Raw genomic sequence first — 16,230 nt, 5'->3', positions numbered from 1 at the left:
TGGCCCCAGCCCTACTTGAGGTGGGAGGGCAGCAGCAGACCAGCCTCCCTCTCCAGAAAAAGCTCACCCCAGGGGCTGGGCTTCCCCCTGCCCCGTTCCCATGATGTAACATGCTGAACCTCTCCCACCTGCATGAGGTGTGGGTGTGTTGTTCCCATTCTACAGATGGGGAAATGGAGACTTGTCTGAGAAGGAAGAGTCTGTCTGCCCAACAAATACCCACTGAGCATACACAACAAGTATCAGATTCCAGATGGATATGGGGGGGTCAGGGTGGAGGGATAGGGAAGGGATTGGGGGGATACACCAATCAAGAGGACTGATAGCATCTCTGGCCATCAAGGGCATCCTTTAAGGTGGGTGGGCCTGGGCAAGGTAAGTGTGGTGAATGTTGGATGGTCTCACTATGTGAGGGTGATGGCCACATGGCCAAGGCCGTGCCTCAAGACTTGGCACACAGTAGGTGTGCAGGAAGTTATAGTGAAATCCAGTCCTGTCAACTGGGTATAATAACATAAAGCCATGGGTCCAGGCTGACCTGGCTCTGCCCCATTCTTGCTACGTGACCTCAGGGGAGTAGAACAACATCCCTGGGCAGAGGTCTCCTGATATGTCCAATGGAGATTGGGGATTCAGTTGTTCATTCATCTATTCAACAGATATGTATTGACCAGCTACTATGTGTTAGGCTCTGTTCTAGGTACTAGGGAGACATTGGTGAATAACAACAAAAATCTCTACCCTTGGGATTAGAAACAGGGAGAGATATAATGAATAAAATAAACAAATACCTTATATAGAGAACAAACTAGTGGTTACCAGTGGGGAGAGGGAAAGAGGGGAGGGGCAAAATAGGGGTAGGGGATTAAGAGTTACAAACTACTATGAATAAAATAAATAAGCAACAGGATATATTGTACAGCACAGGGAAATATAGCAATTATTTTGTAATAACTTTAAATGGAGTATAATCTATAAAAATATTGAATCACTATGTTGTACACTTGAAACTAACATAATATTGTAAATCAACTATACTTCAATAAAAAAACATATCTTAGAAATGTTGTTAGATAGGCATAAGCAGAAAAAAGAAGAAAAATAAAGCAGACAAGAGGAATCAGATGTGCATGGGGCGGGAATGTTGCAATAGTAAGGAAGATCACAGAATGGAAATGATACAAAGCATGGTCTTGGACCAGAACCAAAGTATACTAGAAATCACAGAATGATATCTGGAAATTCCATACGTATTTGGAAATTAAATCATGGGTCAGACAGGAAGTCAAAACTAAAAATATTTTTGACTGAATGAAAGTGAAAACGTACCATATCAAAATATGTGGAGTGCAGCTAAAGCAGTGCTAAGAGGGAATTGTAGGGCATTAAACACTTATGTTTAAGAAGGTGATGGGGGGAGTTCCCTGGCGGTCCAGTGGTTAGGACTCGGCACTTTCACTGCCGTGGCTCTGGTGAGGGAACTAAGATCCCACAAGCCGCAAAGCACTAGGTGTGGCCAAAACTAAATAAATAAATAAGAAGGTGATTGGGTATATTTGAAAGTTGCAAACAGAGTTTTTTTCTTTCTTTCTTTCTTTTTCAAGTAACAGTTTTAGGAACATCTTTCTTATCTGTGTTTCTAGACACTTCTCTACATGCATTACAGAACTGTCTGCACATCCATTCACTAAAGTAATACTGTTTACAACTGGATGATCAAGGAACACTCAAAAAACACGTTTTTAATGTCATGAAGAACCTAGGGGTAAGACAGGAATAAAGACACAGACCTACTAGAGAATGGACTTGAGGATATGGGGAGGGGGAAGGGTAAGCTGTGACAAAGCGAGAGAGAGGCATGGACATATATATACTACCAAACGGAAGGTAGATAACTAGTGGGAAGCAGCTGCATAGCACAGGGAGATCAGCTCGGTGCTTTGTGACCACCTAGAGGGGTGGGATAGGGAGGGTGGGAGGGAAATGCAAGAGGGACGAGATATGGGGATATATGTATATGTATACCTGATTCACCTTGTTATAAAGCAGGAACTAACACACCATTGTAATTATAAAAAAAATAAAAAATAAAAGCATTAAAAAAAACACGTTTTTATCCATGAGCTGTTAAATACACCTCTACATGCAATAAAAAAACGGTCAGCACGTTATTTACTAATGTAAGACTCATCTAATCTTGCTGAGCAATTAGCACTCTTAGAACAACCTTGTGTGTCTATAAACACTTCCTTATATGCATTACAGAACATATACCTGATCCATGCCCTGAAATAACACTGCTTTCACAGAGTAAGTAGCTCTTGAACGTTCTCATTATAAGAAAAAAAAGAAAAAGGGTAACTGTGCTGTAATGGATGGATGTTAATAAGACTTAATGTGGTGACAATTTCACAATGTATACAAATATTCCATCATTATGTTGTACACCTGAAACTAATATAATGTTATATGTGAATTATATATCAATTTTAAAAGAAGGAGCAGGGAGGAAGGTGGGGAGGAGAAGGAGGTGATCAGGAAAGACCTGACAGTTGAAATCAACTGAAGAAGGTGGGGAGAAGGCCCTGTGTATATCTGGAAGAAAAGCATTCTAGTCTGTGCAAAGGCCCTGAGGACAGCAAGCTCCTGGTGTCTTCGAGAAACAGGGAGTCTGAGATCCAAAGTCCCCTTCTCGGTGAAACTTTCTAAAACTGAAGTTCCAAGCCCACCCTTCTCCATACACTCCATTCATTGCGTTTGTTCTTAACAGTTATCACCATCTTGTCGCACACATTGTGTCCAATAGGATGCTTGTTGAATGAATGAGTGACGGTCCTGCCCACCAAGCCCTGACTAAGGCCAGGCCACTCCAGGCTCACTGGTCCTCCACCACCAGCCAGCAGCCCGACACGAAGGCAGCAGAATCCCGGGGCAGCTCCTGGATTACAGGCGTGCCTCTGGTCACTATCACAGACCGAGGCCAGGTCTTCCCCAGGGACTGTCTAGGCCAAGCTAATTTATTTTTCCTCCTCTCCGGAACTGAATTACCCAGAGCTTCCGATCTCCCATGCAGCGGACCGAGGCGAGGCGCAAACTCCGCCCAGAATGTTCTTCTCCATCCCCGGCCCCACCTGGGGCCTCCGAGGCTGTTCCGCCCACAAAATGCTAATGCAGCCCCTGCCCGGGGCAGAGCAGAAGCCGCGGCGCGGACGGCAGTGGCAAGGGAAAGAGGAAGGAGGGGCGGGGAAGCTGTGGGCAGCGATGCAGGGCACCTGGGGACGCGGGCGGGGAACACAGTTGAGGTCTCCTCGTCAGATGGCTGGTAGAGAACAAAAAACAGGAAGACTGTGGGGCACGAGTGACTGAGACCCGGCCCCTCCCTCACCCCTTAATACCACCCTCACTCTAATATTATCCCCCCCAGATCTCCAATTCTGAGTATGGACAGACCAAGCTGAAGCCTCTGAGTCCAGGGACCTCAGGACAGATGTGGGTCCACATCCCCACCCACCCAGAGTCATCCCTGGCTTGGACCTCTTCATCCTCTAGTGAAACGACTGGTCGTAGGAGTCCCCTCTGGTGGGCCTTCTAGTTAGAGAGTGCCTACCAGACGAAAGTGATAACAGCGCGTACTGGATACCTCCTAGGTGCCAGGCAGGAAGCGCTTTTCAGGCAACCATCAACTGGTTGATCAACTGATTCTTCCAAACCACCCTGTTCATTTATTCATTTGTTGATTTTTTTTTTTTTTTCGCGGTACGCGGGCCTCACTGTTGTAGCCTCTCCCGTTGCGGAGCACAGGATCCGGACGCGCAGGCTCAGCGGCCATGGCTCACGGGCCCAGCCGCTCCGCGGCATGTGGGATCTTCCCGGACTGGGGCACGAACCCGTGTCCCCTGCATCAGCAGGCGGACTCTCAACCACTGCGCCACCAGGGAAGCCCTCATTTGTTGATTTTTGACAAGTATTTACTAAACCCCTGCTGTGTGCCAGTACCCTTCTAGGTGCAGAAACACAGCAGTGAACAAGACAGGTAAAATTCCCTGCTCTGCAGAGCTGACATTCAAGAGGAGAGACCAACAGTAAACAAGTTAAATATTAAGTCAAATATATAGATCTCAGGTTAGAGGGTGGTAAGTGCTAATAAGGAAAATAAAACCATGAAGGGGGTGGGGGCTGTTTAGTAGGGACCCATTTTACAGGTGAGTAAACTGCATCTCTGAAAGGGAAGTCACTTCCCAAGGTCACACAGGGAGAGTGAGTTGGCACCGTGATTTGCCACTCTGGGTCTCCTCCCAGCTCTGGCCTCTAGGTGAGCAGCTGACACACAGAAAAAGAGAGGCAGAGGGGAGACACACAGAACAGAGTAGGGCTGCCTGGCATAGCTGTGCAGGTTGGGCACTGCACAACTCCAGGAGTGCCATTCACAAAGACAAGAATGTGAATGTTGTCCCCTGGAGTCAGGAAGTGCGCAAGAATCTCAAACCTATGCCATGTTCTGGGGCAGAACTTCCTGGAAAGGAAGTCTCAATCACCATTGGTCTGTCCTCTATGGCTTGCGTTACTGAACCGGGTTTGTTTGCCTGATGCCCAGCAAGCCAAACCTGAGACACCAATTTTGCAGCAGAGAAAGGGTTTACTCACAAGTCAGCCAAGCAAGATGGGAGAACATATCTCAAATCCACCTCCCTGAAGGTGAGGGGCTTGGGATATTTATGGAATAAAGCTGAGGCTTGGGGAGCATGGGGAAAGGTGATTAGAGATCTTTTCTTTCAAGTGAGGTAATCATCATTCTACTCAGGCCAATCTAAGCTACATGCCTCTCCACGGGATGCAAGTCCAGAAAATGGCAGGGTTAGCATACTCTGAGGGTGGAGTTTTGAGTCCTCTGACGTCAAAAGGACACTGATTGGGCACCTGTGCAGACCCACTTGGAGGGTGGGTGGTCCCAACCAGTCTTAACTGGCTTGAGCTCAGACTGGACACAGCTGACTCCAAGTTCCTGAAAAACAACTCTGGTAAACATCTTATTGTTTAGGCTACGTGACACTTGGAGGACATGCAAGTTTTTATAAAAACAATTAAAGCAAGCTTGAACCATGAAGGCACGTGACAGTTCACTACTTATTAAGCAAGTTACAGTTTAATGGATCTAACTGATGACGTTCCGTTTCACTTGCCTTTTTGAGTTACCAATATATCACGGCCACTTCCCTGTGTCAGCACATGAAAATCTAGCTCAGTAGTTCTCCCAAGGTTGGTCCCCACACCAGCAATATCTCTGTCACCTGGGAACTTGTTAGAAATGCAGATTCTGGGGCTCCAGACCTCCTGAGTCAAATGCTTTCAGGCTGGGTGTGGCTTTTGCTCCACATAAATGGGGAGCCCCGGGAGGGTTTCAGCAGAGGAAGGACATGATCCAATTTCTGTTTTGACAGGTGCACCCCGAGGGTGAGAGATTAAGGAAGGTGGGGACCAGGAGAAGCCTACTGCAGTTGTACTGGAGATATGGCCATGACTTGGATGGGACTGGTGGCCATGGAGCAGGTAGGAATGGGTTGTGTTCTTTATCGGTTTCTACAGTGCAACCAAAGAAATATGCCACTGATTTGGATGCCTGGAGTGAGAGGACTAGAGTTGAGTATGACCAAAAGGTTTGGGGCCTGACACCTGGAAAAAATGGAGCAGACATTGCCCAAGACAGGAAGACAGAGGGAGGAACAGATTTAGGAGAGAGCAGAGAGAAATCAGGAGCGTCATTTGAAGGTGTGTTATAGACTGTTTGTGTCTCCCCACCACCACCAAAGAAAAAAAAAAAAAATTCATATGTTGAAATCTAATCCCCAATGTGATAGTATTAGGAGGTGAGGCCTTTGGGAAGTGATTAAGTCATGGGGGTGGAGCCTCACAAATGGGATTAGTGCCCTTAGAAGAAGAGACATGGGAGCAAGCTCACCCCCTTTCCACCATGTGAGGACACAATGAGAAGCTGGCCGTCTGCAACCCAGAAGAGGGCCCTTGCTGGAACCCAACCATGCTGGCACCCTGATCTTGGATTTCCCACCTCCAGAACTGTGAAAAATAAATTTCTATTGTTTATAAGCCTTTATTATAGCAGCTCAAACGGACTAAGCATGTGAAGGTGCCCAGTTGGTGGCTGGATATATTCATGTGTCTGCATTTCAGGGGAGAAGACATATCTAGAGACAAATTTGGGGGTTATCCACCTATAAGGTGGTGTATTTGTTTCCTAAGGCTGCTCAACAAATGACCGCAAACTGGGTGGCTTAACGCAAGAGAAATTTATTCTCTCACAGTTCTGGAGGCCAGAAGTCTGAAATCATGTTGTCAGCAGAGCTGTGCTCCCTCCAAAGGCTCTAGGGGAGATTCTGCTCCTTGCCTCCTTCAGCCTCTGGTGGCTCCAGGTGTTCCTTGGCTTGTGGCCACATCACTCCAATTTCTGCCTCTGTCTTCACAGGACCTTCTCTCTTTCTCTGTCTCCTCTTCTGTTGATGTCAAACCTCCCTCCATCTTTCTCTTATAAGAACACTTGTCATTGCACTGGGGGCCTACTTGGCCTACGATCTCATCTCAATACCCTTCATTACATTTGCAAAGGCACGTTTTCCAAAGAAGGTCACGTTCACAGGTTCCCAGGATTAGGGTATGGACATACCTTTTTAAGGGGGCGGCACTATTTAACCCGCTACAGATTGTATTTAAAGCCCTTCGTAGGACGATTGTGAGTGGAGAGAGATACCCTCCACCCCCACTCTTTTCTTCTTGTTCACCTCTGTGTCCTCAAGGTCTGACACAGCCATTCATAATAGAGGGATGTAGTAGTAACAATAAGTAACACTTAACTAACGCTCTGTGCTAAGCACTGCTATAAGTACTTCATATAATTAACACATTTAATGCTTAAAACATTAAAATTGAGATCTCGATTTTACAAAGAGCTAAACGCACTCACCCAGGCCACACAAATAGGGTTCTAATCCAGGACATCTGTTCTCTCAAATAGCAGGAAACCCCCTTGGCCCAAGTAGAGGAAGCTGGCTTGCTTTAGAGAATCTCACATATTACAAACACAAAATAAATTTACTGAAGAACACCGGATGCTGCTGTCAGCTGAGATCCTGTGATTGGAGCTGGCATAAAACAACTGTAACTCTAAACATGACATCTCTTGGTATCAATGCCACTCAGGCCTCCAGGGAGCACTTTCCCACCTCTCTGGCTGATGCCCTCCTGTGTCTGAGTGTGATTCTGGTTGTGCCACTGCCAGTGCTGGAAACAGATGCTGCTTTGGGGTGTGTAGAGGATTTGAGCACCAGACAAGTTTAGGTAGGAGAAAAGACAAATTATCTTGTGTATTCGTTTCCTAGGGCTGCCATAACAAGGTACCACAAACTAGGTGGCTTAAAACAAGAAAATTTTATAGTCTCACGGTTCTGGAGGCTGCAAGTCCAAAATAAGGTGTGAGCAGGGCCATGCTTACTCCCAAGGATCTGGGGGAGGATCCTTCCTGGCCTGGGATCCTTGGTGTTCATATGCTTGTAGAGGCGTCACTCCAGTCTCTGCCTCCAGTATCATGTGATGTTCTGTGTGCACGTCTGTGTCCAAATTTCCCTCTTATAAGGACATCAGTCATTGGATTAGGACCCACCCGAGTCCATCATGACCTCATCTTAACTTGATTACATCTGCAAAGACCCTACTTTCAAATAAGATCACATTCACAGGTTCCCAGGGGTTAGGATTTCAACTTATTTGGGGGAGGGGGGGTGGACACAATTCAACCCACAACACCTTGTCAAATGAAATTTAATCATGCAGCATCCAAGTATCATTTCCCAGCACTGCCAAGCACCCAGTGAAAGGCTTCTCTTTTGTGTTCCAATGTGCAGGATTCCAGAGAGAGTAACAAATTTACACAGCATTTGTTACAGCTGCACATTGGGCCAAGAAGTATTTGGCAGTATTAAACAATGTATTATACTTTTAAATATACATGTGTAGAAGCTCTAATGTAACAGGTGTGAAACGTAAACCCACTCTTTACAGGGGCAACTACAGGGATACTAGAATCACAACTCGTTTTATTTTTACAAAGTATTAAATTGGATTTATTTAAAATCTCAGCTTATAAATAGTTTATAAATAACTTTTATTTGCTTATTTAAATTAAACTTAATTAAAATACTTAGTTTAACTAATTATATTTAAACTTTTGATATTTGCTAATTATATCAGCTCTGTGCAGGGTTTTTTATGACAAATTCGAAAGTTTTAGAATAAAGACTTTTTTGAAACACGACAGAAGAATAATTTTCATTTGTGCTCTAACTTCGGGAGATCAGAAGCGCCCAGGGAGGGAGGGAGGAAGACCCATGCTCGCACCGTCCACCCTCTCCTGCCCAGATGGATTTCCAGAAGCAGGGAGGTCCCCTCTGGCGATCACCGGAGTAGGAGCCGCGCACCTTACTATCTCAGCCCAACCGCCAGGTGGAGCCAGAGGTACCTGAAGTCCTCCGGAGTTGTTCATCTCTATGATCACCGCTGCGGCCTGAGCAACCCGGAAGCCGTCGCTGGGCAAGGAGTGCTTCCGGGTAGGAGCTGGGTGACCCCGGCTGCCTGCGGCGACAGCAGCCATGGGGGCGCACCTGGCCCGGCGCTACCTGGGCGATGCATCGGTGGAGCCCGACCCCCTGCAGATGCCCACCTTCCCGCCAGACTACGGCTTCCCCGGGCGCAAAGAACGCGGTGAGGCCCAGTGCGCAGGCGCGGCCGGCGGGAGTTTGGGGTGGGCGCCGGAACCCCTGAACCCCGGGGTCGGCTGGGCTCGAGCGTCATGCACTGTGTCTGGGTTCAGCCCTGACCTCGGCCCAGAGGAGTCCAGAGGGCGCGCGTGACCCTGCCTGAGTGTGGAGGCATTCCAGGCAGAGGACTGTTTGATCAAAAAGCCCGGGGGCAAAAGAGAGTGGCGATACAGGACCTAATGAGGCGGTAGAAGTTGGACTTAGTCCTGGAGTGAGTGGGGAACTATGGGAGGGTTTATCGCGGAAGGGATGTGGTTATTGTACCTCTGTCCAGATGTCACTATTTTTAGGTATGCTAGAGAAAACACAAGGGGGGCTCACGCCGCACATACTGTCCTACACGTTGCATTTTTTATTCGTTAATATCACAAGCATATCGAGCGCCAGTCCTGGACCAAGTCCCAAGTTGAGCACCGAGGATGCAGCAGGCACTGACTAAGGGGGAACTCACAGCCCTGTAGGGAAGACAAAGGAACCTGGCGGATCTTGATGATGGCCCCTGGGAGTATCAAGGCGGGCTTTCAGGAGACTATGACTGGAAGCGAGGCCTGCGGGAGATGCGGAGGAGTTGGCCACACTGGGACCAAGGACAGGGGAGGGCTAGTGCTTCAAAGCAGAGGAGGGACACGATCAGATTTGCTTTATCAAAAGGTCACGCTGACTGCCAGGTGGGCGACGACTTGGAGACAGGGAGACCCCTAAGGGAATGGGGTGGTGCAGAGAGGTGTGGAATTAGGAGAATGTTGGGAGGTACAGTCCTATGGTGTCTCTGGTGTCCTTGTAGTTCCTTCAGCCCCACTGGAACCTGCAGTCCATCAGCACCCCCACCTCCTTATCATGTCAGTCCTTCCCACTTCACACCCTGCTTTCCCATTAATGTTTTGCAAATACCCAGAGCCGCCCACCCCATCCCCTCCTCTGTCTTGCTTACCCAGAACCCTGGTTAAAGCCAGCTCTCCTCCGTGGCTCCTGTCCCTGTGCAGCTGAACATCGGAGAAAAATACCCATCCTCCCTGACTGGTCTCCCAATTGCTCCCCCAGTTGACTCTTCATGCTGCTCTTTTCCTGTCACATTCCCTGGCCCTTTGCTCTCTCCTGCTCCTTCCTAGACCATGGTTTCACGCCTTCTGTCTCAGACTCCAGCACCTCTTTTCAGCTAGTCACTTTGTATCCTCTTAAGAAAACAGAAGCAGCCAAAAGAGCTCTCGTGGGCTCCCTTCATCCCTGCTTCCTACACACCCTGGACTCCACCTTCTCTCCTGTTAGCCCAGATGATCTGCCCCGGCTTTAACTAAGCCTCTGCTCCAGGTGAGCCCTCTGATGCCCTCCATCCCATCCTCTCACCTACCCAAGGACCGCGCCCAACCACTCTCCCTCTCTTGCAAGGTTGATTTTCCCATCAACATGCAAATACACTGTTATTTCTGCTGTTGTAAAATCCTCTCCTGGGGCTTCCCTGGTGGCGCAGTGGTTAAGAATCCGCCTGCCAATGCAGGGGACATGGGTTCGAGCCCTGGTTCGGGAAGATCCCACATGCCGCGGAGCAACTAAGCCCATGCGCCACAGCTACTGAGCCTGCGCTCTAGAGCCCGCGAGCCACAACTACTGAAGCCCATGCGCCTAAAGCCCGTGTTCCGCAACGAGAAGCCCCCGCAATCAGAAGCCCGCACACAGCAACGAAGACCTGACACAGCCAATAAATAAATTAATTAAATAAATTTTTTAAAAAAAATTTTTTTAGGAAGTTTTACTCTTTTTTGTGTGTGTGTGTTCGGTCTTCGTTTCTGTGCGAGGGCTTCCTCTAGTTGTGCCAAGCGGGGTCCACTCTTCATCACAAGCCTCTCACTATCGCGGCCTCTCATTGCGGAGCACAGGCTCCAGACGTGCAGGCTCAGTAGTTGTGGCTCACGGGCCTAGCTGCTCCGCGGCATGTGGGATCTTCCCAGACCAGGGCTCGAACCCGTGTCCCCTGCATTAGCAGGCAGATGCAACCACTGCGCCACCAGGGAAGCCCTAAAAAAAACTTTTTTAAAATAAAAATTAAAAAATCCTCTCCTGGCCCCACCTCCCCCTCCAGCTACCTCCCCACCACTTCACCGACAGGGCTGTGGTCAAGCTTCCTCCCCACCCTCACTACGTCTGTATTGCAAAGCCCCGTTGTCAGATTCTCAGGTCTAACTGCACTACGGCAGCAGCAGGCACGGCCGGTCGCTGCCACTTCCTGGGAGCCCCTCTTCACGTGGTCCCAAGACCCCACAGCTCCCGCCCACCTCCCTGCCTTGTAAATGCCAAGGCGCTCCACTGTGTGGGTCTCTCCTGTCTCCACCCACTCCCACCACTCCCTGGGGGTCTCTGCTAGTCCTCTGGTTTCAAATGGCTGCTGTGCACCAGTGATGGAGTTTTTATCTCCAGCTGGGCCTTGACCCTGAACCCCCGACTCATGGACCTCACTGCCTGCTTGGCATCTCCGCTCCACATTTAACGGGCATCTTGCACTCAGCAGGCCTGAAACAGAGCTCCTGACCTCCCCTACCAACCCTGTGCCTCCCCCTCCAGCGCTGACCACCACATGCTCAGGCCGAAACCCCTGGGGCATCCCGCCTGTCCTCCCACTTCAAGGCCTTTGCACCTGCTGTTCCACTCTTGGGGATGCCTTACCCGGGTGTCTATGTGACCCACTCCCTCACCTTCATATGCCACCTTTTGAGGGAATCCTCCATCTAAAGTTCTGACCCACCTCCCCACACTGCCTCTCTCTCTCCCTCGTTTTATTTTCCTCCCTAATATTTAGCATTGTCAGGCATCCTACAACATCTAGCTCTACCTGTTTGTTCTGTGTCTCCCTCCAAGAGCAGGGAGGGATCCTTGCCTGGCATGTTCCCTTGTATATCCCCAGCACCTAGCACACAGTAGGTGCTCCATAAATCCTGGCTGCTGACTCATCATGCTGGAGCATCACGTGTGAAGCACCACCTTGACATGGAAACCATCAGGGGCTGCAGGTGGACACAAGGCCTGGGGCTCAACGATCTACGGGGTGGAGACCGAAGCCATGAATTAGAATGAGCGGAGGGCTCTTAGCAAGAACCACCAGAAGCCAAGGCTTAATGTTTGGGCAGCTTCATATTTGGACAACCATAGTGATGGGAGGAAACCTGGGGAGGGTGTGGCAGAGAGGGGGGCCACAGGAAGGAATGTTCGAGAAAGGAGGAGCATCTAGGACCAGGAAAGATGGGGTAAGTTGGAGAGGGGGCGGGGGTTCCCTTGAGGATGCAGGAAGGCTAGGTCCTGTGTGCCCCATGCTGGGTGGGGACAGAGCTCAGGACCACCAGCACAGCGGGCGCGCGCTGGGGTGTGTGCCCACGATTTCTGACGGCCCCCAAATGGGCCCCAGTTGAAGTGAAGGTTGATTTCATCCCCCTGGGGTTTACCAGGTGGGTAGGGCAGCAGGACGAGGATTATTAGTTCAGCTATGAGGTGGGCAGACGCTACGCCTCCACTGAGAGGACAGAGCTGGGATCCAGGTCCCCCAGGCAGACACACACACACACACACACACCTCTGCAGGGTGGGGCTGTCTGGGGAGTGACCCCAGGGGGACAGGAGGCAAGAATCTAGTGTGGATTTTGAGGTGCTCGGTGATGGCGGGAGAGGGACCCTGCCCACCTGGGCCTCAGTGCTGGGGTTGCTTGGCCCTGGCTGAGCCCCACCCGTCTCCCGGCAGAGACGGTGGCCACTCAGCAGGAGATGAACGACGCACAGCTGGTGCTCCAGCAGCGGGACTACTGCGCCCACTACCTCATCCGGCTCCTCAAGTGCAAGCGCGACAGCTTCCCCAACTTCCTGGCCTGCAAGCACGAGCAGCACGACTGGGACTACTGCGAGCACCTCGAGTGAGCCCCACGCCCGCCCCGAACCCGCACCTGGCCCGGCCCTGGGTGCGCGGCTCCAGAGGCAAAGGACAGCAAACTAGCACTGAGCTTCTAGCCAGGCCCTGCCTCAGTAGAGAGGAATCCCAAAGGGGCTGTGGGGTGGGGCGGGCTGCTTTGAGGTGCCTACAGGAGCGGCCACGCCCAGTTCAGGTGGGAGGCCCAGCTCCTGCTCTGGGCCCACGGGTGTCCACCCCAGGGGAGGGGGCAGACCCCAGAGTTACATCGCAGGCACGCAGGTCTTCCCTACTTGCGACCCCCTCCCAGTCCCATCAGCTCCCCAGGCTACCCCTCCCTCCTTGTACTCTGCCTGCAGCTACGTGAGGCGCATGAAGGAGTTTGAGCGGGAGCGGCGGCTGCTCCAGCGGAAGAAGAGGCGGGAGCAGAGGGAGGCGGACATGGCCAGAGGCCAGGGGTCCGGCGACGTGGGCCCCGGGGTGGCCCTGTAGTGGCCCCGCCTACCACCCTGTGGACCAGTCAAAAAAATAAAAGCCTCCAGGGCCCTCATCCCTGGCTCCGCCTCTTTCTTTGGTGTGCTGATCCCCGAACCGAGCCCCAAAAGAAACACCGCCGAGTCTGAGTCCAGCTGGGCAGGCAGGTTTTATTCCAGACGCTGGAGAGCAGTGGTTCCCAGTCCTCGCCCAGAATGGCACTGGGGCGGGGGGCCACGAGCCTGGCGTGGCTGAGCCTGGGTGAGGGGGTGCCACTCAGAGCAGGAAGGGGATGATGGGCATGCGCAGGGGCGGGTAGTCTCGGAACTCCTTCAGGTAGCTGCGGTGCTTGCCCTTGGCCCAGATGGTCATCTGGGTGAAGCCCACCAGGGAGAAGAGGGCCACTGTGGGGTGGAGCAGGGGAGTCAGGGACGGAGGGCTGCATACAGCAGGGACAGGCAGGGCCCCCTGGGGAAGGGGCAGCGGGCTCACCTGGGAGACACTGTGTCATGATGGCAAAGCCAATCCAGGACCCCACCTGTGGGCAGAGCAGGCAGGGTGAGGGCGGGCAGGGCTGGGCAGCCCCAGCTGTTCTAGTAAGGGGATGGGAACCACACGCCAGTGCCAGAGGAGCCTGGAGTAAGGGGGGGACTACACGATGAAGCTGCCCCTCAGTCCCCAATAGCCACAAGCCCAGCTGGACACCTCCCAGGCCCCATAGAGGCCACGGTCTCTCCGTTTCCAAATGTTCCAAGTTCAAACTGCAGGAGCAGCCACGGAGCCAGGCAGCGCCCCCTCCTAGAAGCTAGCCCTCCACATGGGACCCCAAGCCCCAGGAGGGAGAGGAGAGGAGGGCAGACCCTCACCTCGTAGGTGTAATTGGGGCAGGACACCAGCAGGAAGAGCCATGTGAAGGGATTCTTGGTGGGGTATGGGATCTTCCTGGTCTTAGACCCTGGGAGGACAGGACAGGAGTGAGACCTGCTGGCTCAGCCTGCCCAGGTGGCCATCCCCCCTGCCCGGAGCAGGCCACTCACCAGCTGGCCGCAGGTCCCGCAGGGCCATGTGGATGGAGAAGTTGCCGAGCTGGCAGATCTGTTAGAGAAGCAGGGTCAGCTCGGAGCCCCCACCCCACCACCCAAACTCCTCGCACCGTCATCCGTCCCAGCCCGCTTACCACAAAGATGGCGAGCGCCAGTTTAACCTGCTGAGCTCCGTAGGCTGAAGAGGAAGCAGAGAGGGGAAGCCTGTGAGGGGAGAGCCTGGGTGAAGGGGTGTTCACGGGGGGAGCAGGGTCCGAGGCCACTTACTGGGCGGTGTGTAGAGAGGGTGGTTGATGTAATAGGCCATCCACGCGGCGAAGCCCCAGTAGTAGGTGCAGTTCTGAAAGGGAGCAGGGCCGGGATGGAGCCTGGCCCAGTGGAGGGCAGGACCCAGGTGAGGGGGACCAGGGAGTGTAGGGCCGGGGGTGAAGGGCCTGGACAGGCAGCTGGGGGCTCACCTTGAAGATGTTGCGCAACGGCATGGTGCCGTGGGAGAAGCGGTGCACGAAGAGCGTCTCCAGCAGGCGCTTGATGTAATGGAATGAGTGGCAGATGCAGGCAAGGCTGGGGGCGGGGAAGCCAGTTCAGCAGGGGCAGGTCCAGCAGGCCTTCCCCTCCCCCGCCACCGCCTCCCACCCGGCCCCACTCACTGTACCACCGTGTGCCGACTGGACGTGAAGTCATATTTGTGGCCGTAGATGAAGGGCACCCGAAAGTAGAAGAGCAGATAGATGAAAAGGGGCCCGGCGTACTCCGTCAGGAAGACCTGGGGAGGGGAGAGGGGAGTCACCCCAACGCGGCAGACGGGAGGCGAGGCCGCTGGGAGAGGGGGTCTGCACGCACCGTTACCCAGCTGATCTGGGCCCCCAGGTCCCGGAAGTAGAGTGTGGCCGTGGTGCCCACGGGCAGCTTCTGCAGAACATCCTCATCCTTCAGGGACTTGCCCTCTGCGGAGAGTCGGGCCAGGGCTCAGGGCCTGCCTGGGCCTTCGCCCAGGGCCACCCAGGAGCCCAGGGGCAGCCAAGCAGACAGCTGTACTCACTGGGGTCCAGGCGGAGGGACTGGCGGGCGGGGTACCACTGTGGATCTGTAGGGAGAGTAGGGTGTCACAGCGCACAGCCTGGTGGGGCCCGGGGTCCCTACAGCTCCTCTGGCCCCCGGGCAAGATCTCTGAAGTTTGTGTGGCTCCAGGACACAGACCGGAAGAGCAGGCAAAGCGGGATGCTGTCCTTCCCCAAAGCCCAGCAAGGGCGTTCCTGTTGATGGCCACACGGGGGCGGGTGCCCCAGGCAAGCCCAGAGAAGCCTGGGCCACACTGGGGGCGCATCTCTGCAGGCCCTTGAGGGAGAGGCATGTAGGACAGGGTCCTACCTAGAGGCCCCTGCCCAGAGGGGTCGCGGGGGCAGTGTGGCTGGGCCCTGGACTTACGGCTCTTGGTGAAAAGGTTCTTGATCTCGGCAATGGTGGCTTGGGGCTCCACCTGAGGGAAACACAGGCCAGGGACCAGTAAGCCGTGGGCGGGGAGCCCGGGACCCAGAATCCCTCTTGGTGAGGTGGGATGGACTGGGGTCCTAGGCAACTGCCATGGGAGGCGGGAGGGTTGGGGACCAGGCCCCCCAACCCATGTAGCCGACAAGGTAGCCATGGGCCTGAGGGCCATTTTAACCAGGCAGCCAGGTCACCCCTGGACTGGCTGGGAGATGGTTTGAGCATGGGAAGCCAGGCCCACTTCGCCTCTCCTCTCCACCCCCAGCCACAACTCCCCCCAGAGTAACGGCCCTCAACCTGTTCCAGACCTCCCTGGGATGGGACAAACCCCTTCCCCTGGCCTGGCCTCGCCTCGGAGTGGAGCCGGTCTCAGGACTCCACCTCCTTCCCAGGCCCCAGAGCCGTGCAGGGTCCACAGAGGCTGCTTCACCTCCTTCTCACACTGGGAGGCCAGCTCCCGACCACACCCAAGGGCCAGGGTGCTCTATCTACCCTGAGGAGCAAGCTGGCTGGGGCA

At 52.9% G+C, this 16,230-nt stretch overlaps 2 protein-coding genes across 2 annotated transcripts in view; one reads left to right on the top strand and one right to left on the bottom strand.

Moving 5' to 3' along the window:
• Window positions 1-8,589: 8,589 nt before the first annotated feature.
• On the top strand, window positions 8,590-13,258 carry NDUFB7 (NADH:ubiquinone oxidoreductase subunit B7). Its single transcript, XM_060092250.1, has 3 exons — window positions 8,590-8,766; window positions 12,547-12,715; window positions 13,068-13,258. Exons 1-3 carry the CDS (start codon window positions 8,655-8,657, stop codon window positions 13,198-13,200), a joined length of 414 nt encoding a protein of 137 aa, XP_059948233.1. The 5' UTR covers window positions 8,590-8,654; the 3' UTR covers window positions 13,201-13,258.
• Window positions 13,259-13,338: 80 nt separating this feature from the next.
• The window catches only part of TECR (trans-2,3-enoyl-CoA reductase), a 28,538-nt gene continuing 25,646 nt past the window's right edge, over window positions 13,339-16,230 (bottom strand). The window contains exons 3-13 of the mRNA XM_060094078.1: window positions 15,654-15,705; window positions 15,268-15,312; window positions 15,069-15,172; window positions 14,876-14,991; window positions 14,684-14,789; window positions 14,493-14,565; window positions 14,360-14,403; window positions 14,220-14,277; window positions 14,049-14,137; window positions 13,675-13,720; window positions 13,339-13,586 (exon numbers count right to left, since the gene is read on the bottom strand). Of these exons, the coding sequence (XP_059950061.1) occupies window positions 13,459-13,586; window positions 13,675-13,720; window positions 14,049-14,137; window positions 14,220-14,277; window positions 14,360-14,403; window positions 14,493-14,565; window positions 14,684-14,789; window positions 14,876-14,991; window positions 15,069-15,172; window positions 15,268-15,312; window positions 15,654-15,705 (861 nt within the window). The 3' untranslated portion in view covers window positions 13,339-13,458. The remainder of the gene's footprint in view (window positions 13,587-13,674; window positions 13,721-14,048; window positions 14,138-14,219; window positions 14,278-14,359; window positions 14,404-14,492; window positions 14,566-14,683; window positions 14,790-14,875; window positions 14,992-15,068; window positions 15,173-15,267; window positions 15,313-15,653; window positions 15,706-16,230) is intronic.

This window comes from Mesoplodon densirostris, chromosome 3 (assembly GCF_025265405.1).
Source record: "Mesoplodon densirostris isolate mMesDen1 chromosome 3, mMesDen1 primary haplotype, whole genome shotgun sequence".
Lineage (NCBI taxonomy): Eukaryota > Metazoa > Chordata > Mammalia > Artiodactyla > Ziphiidae > Mesoplodon > Mesoplodon densirostris.
The sequence above is the reverse complement of the archived record's forward strand: the minus strand, read 5'-3'. Positions and strand labels throughout refer to the sequence as shown.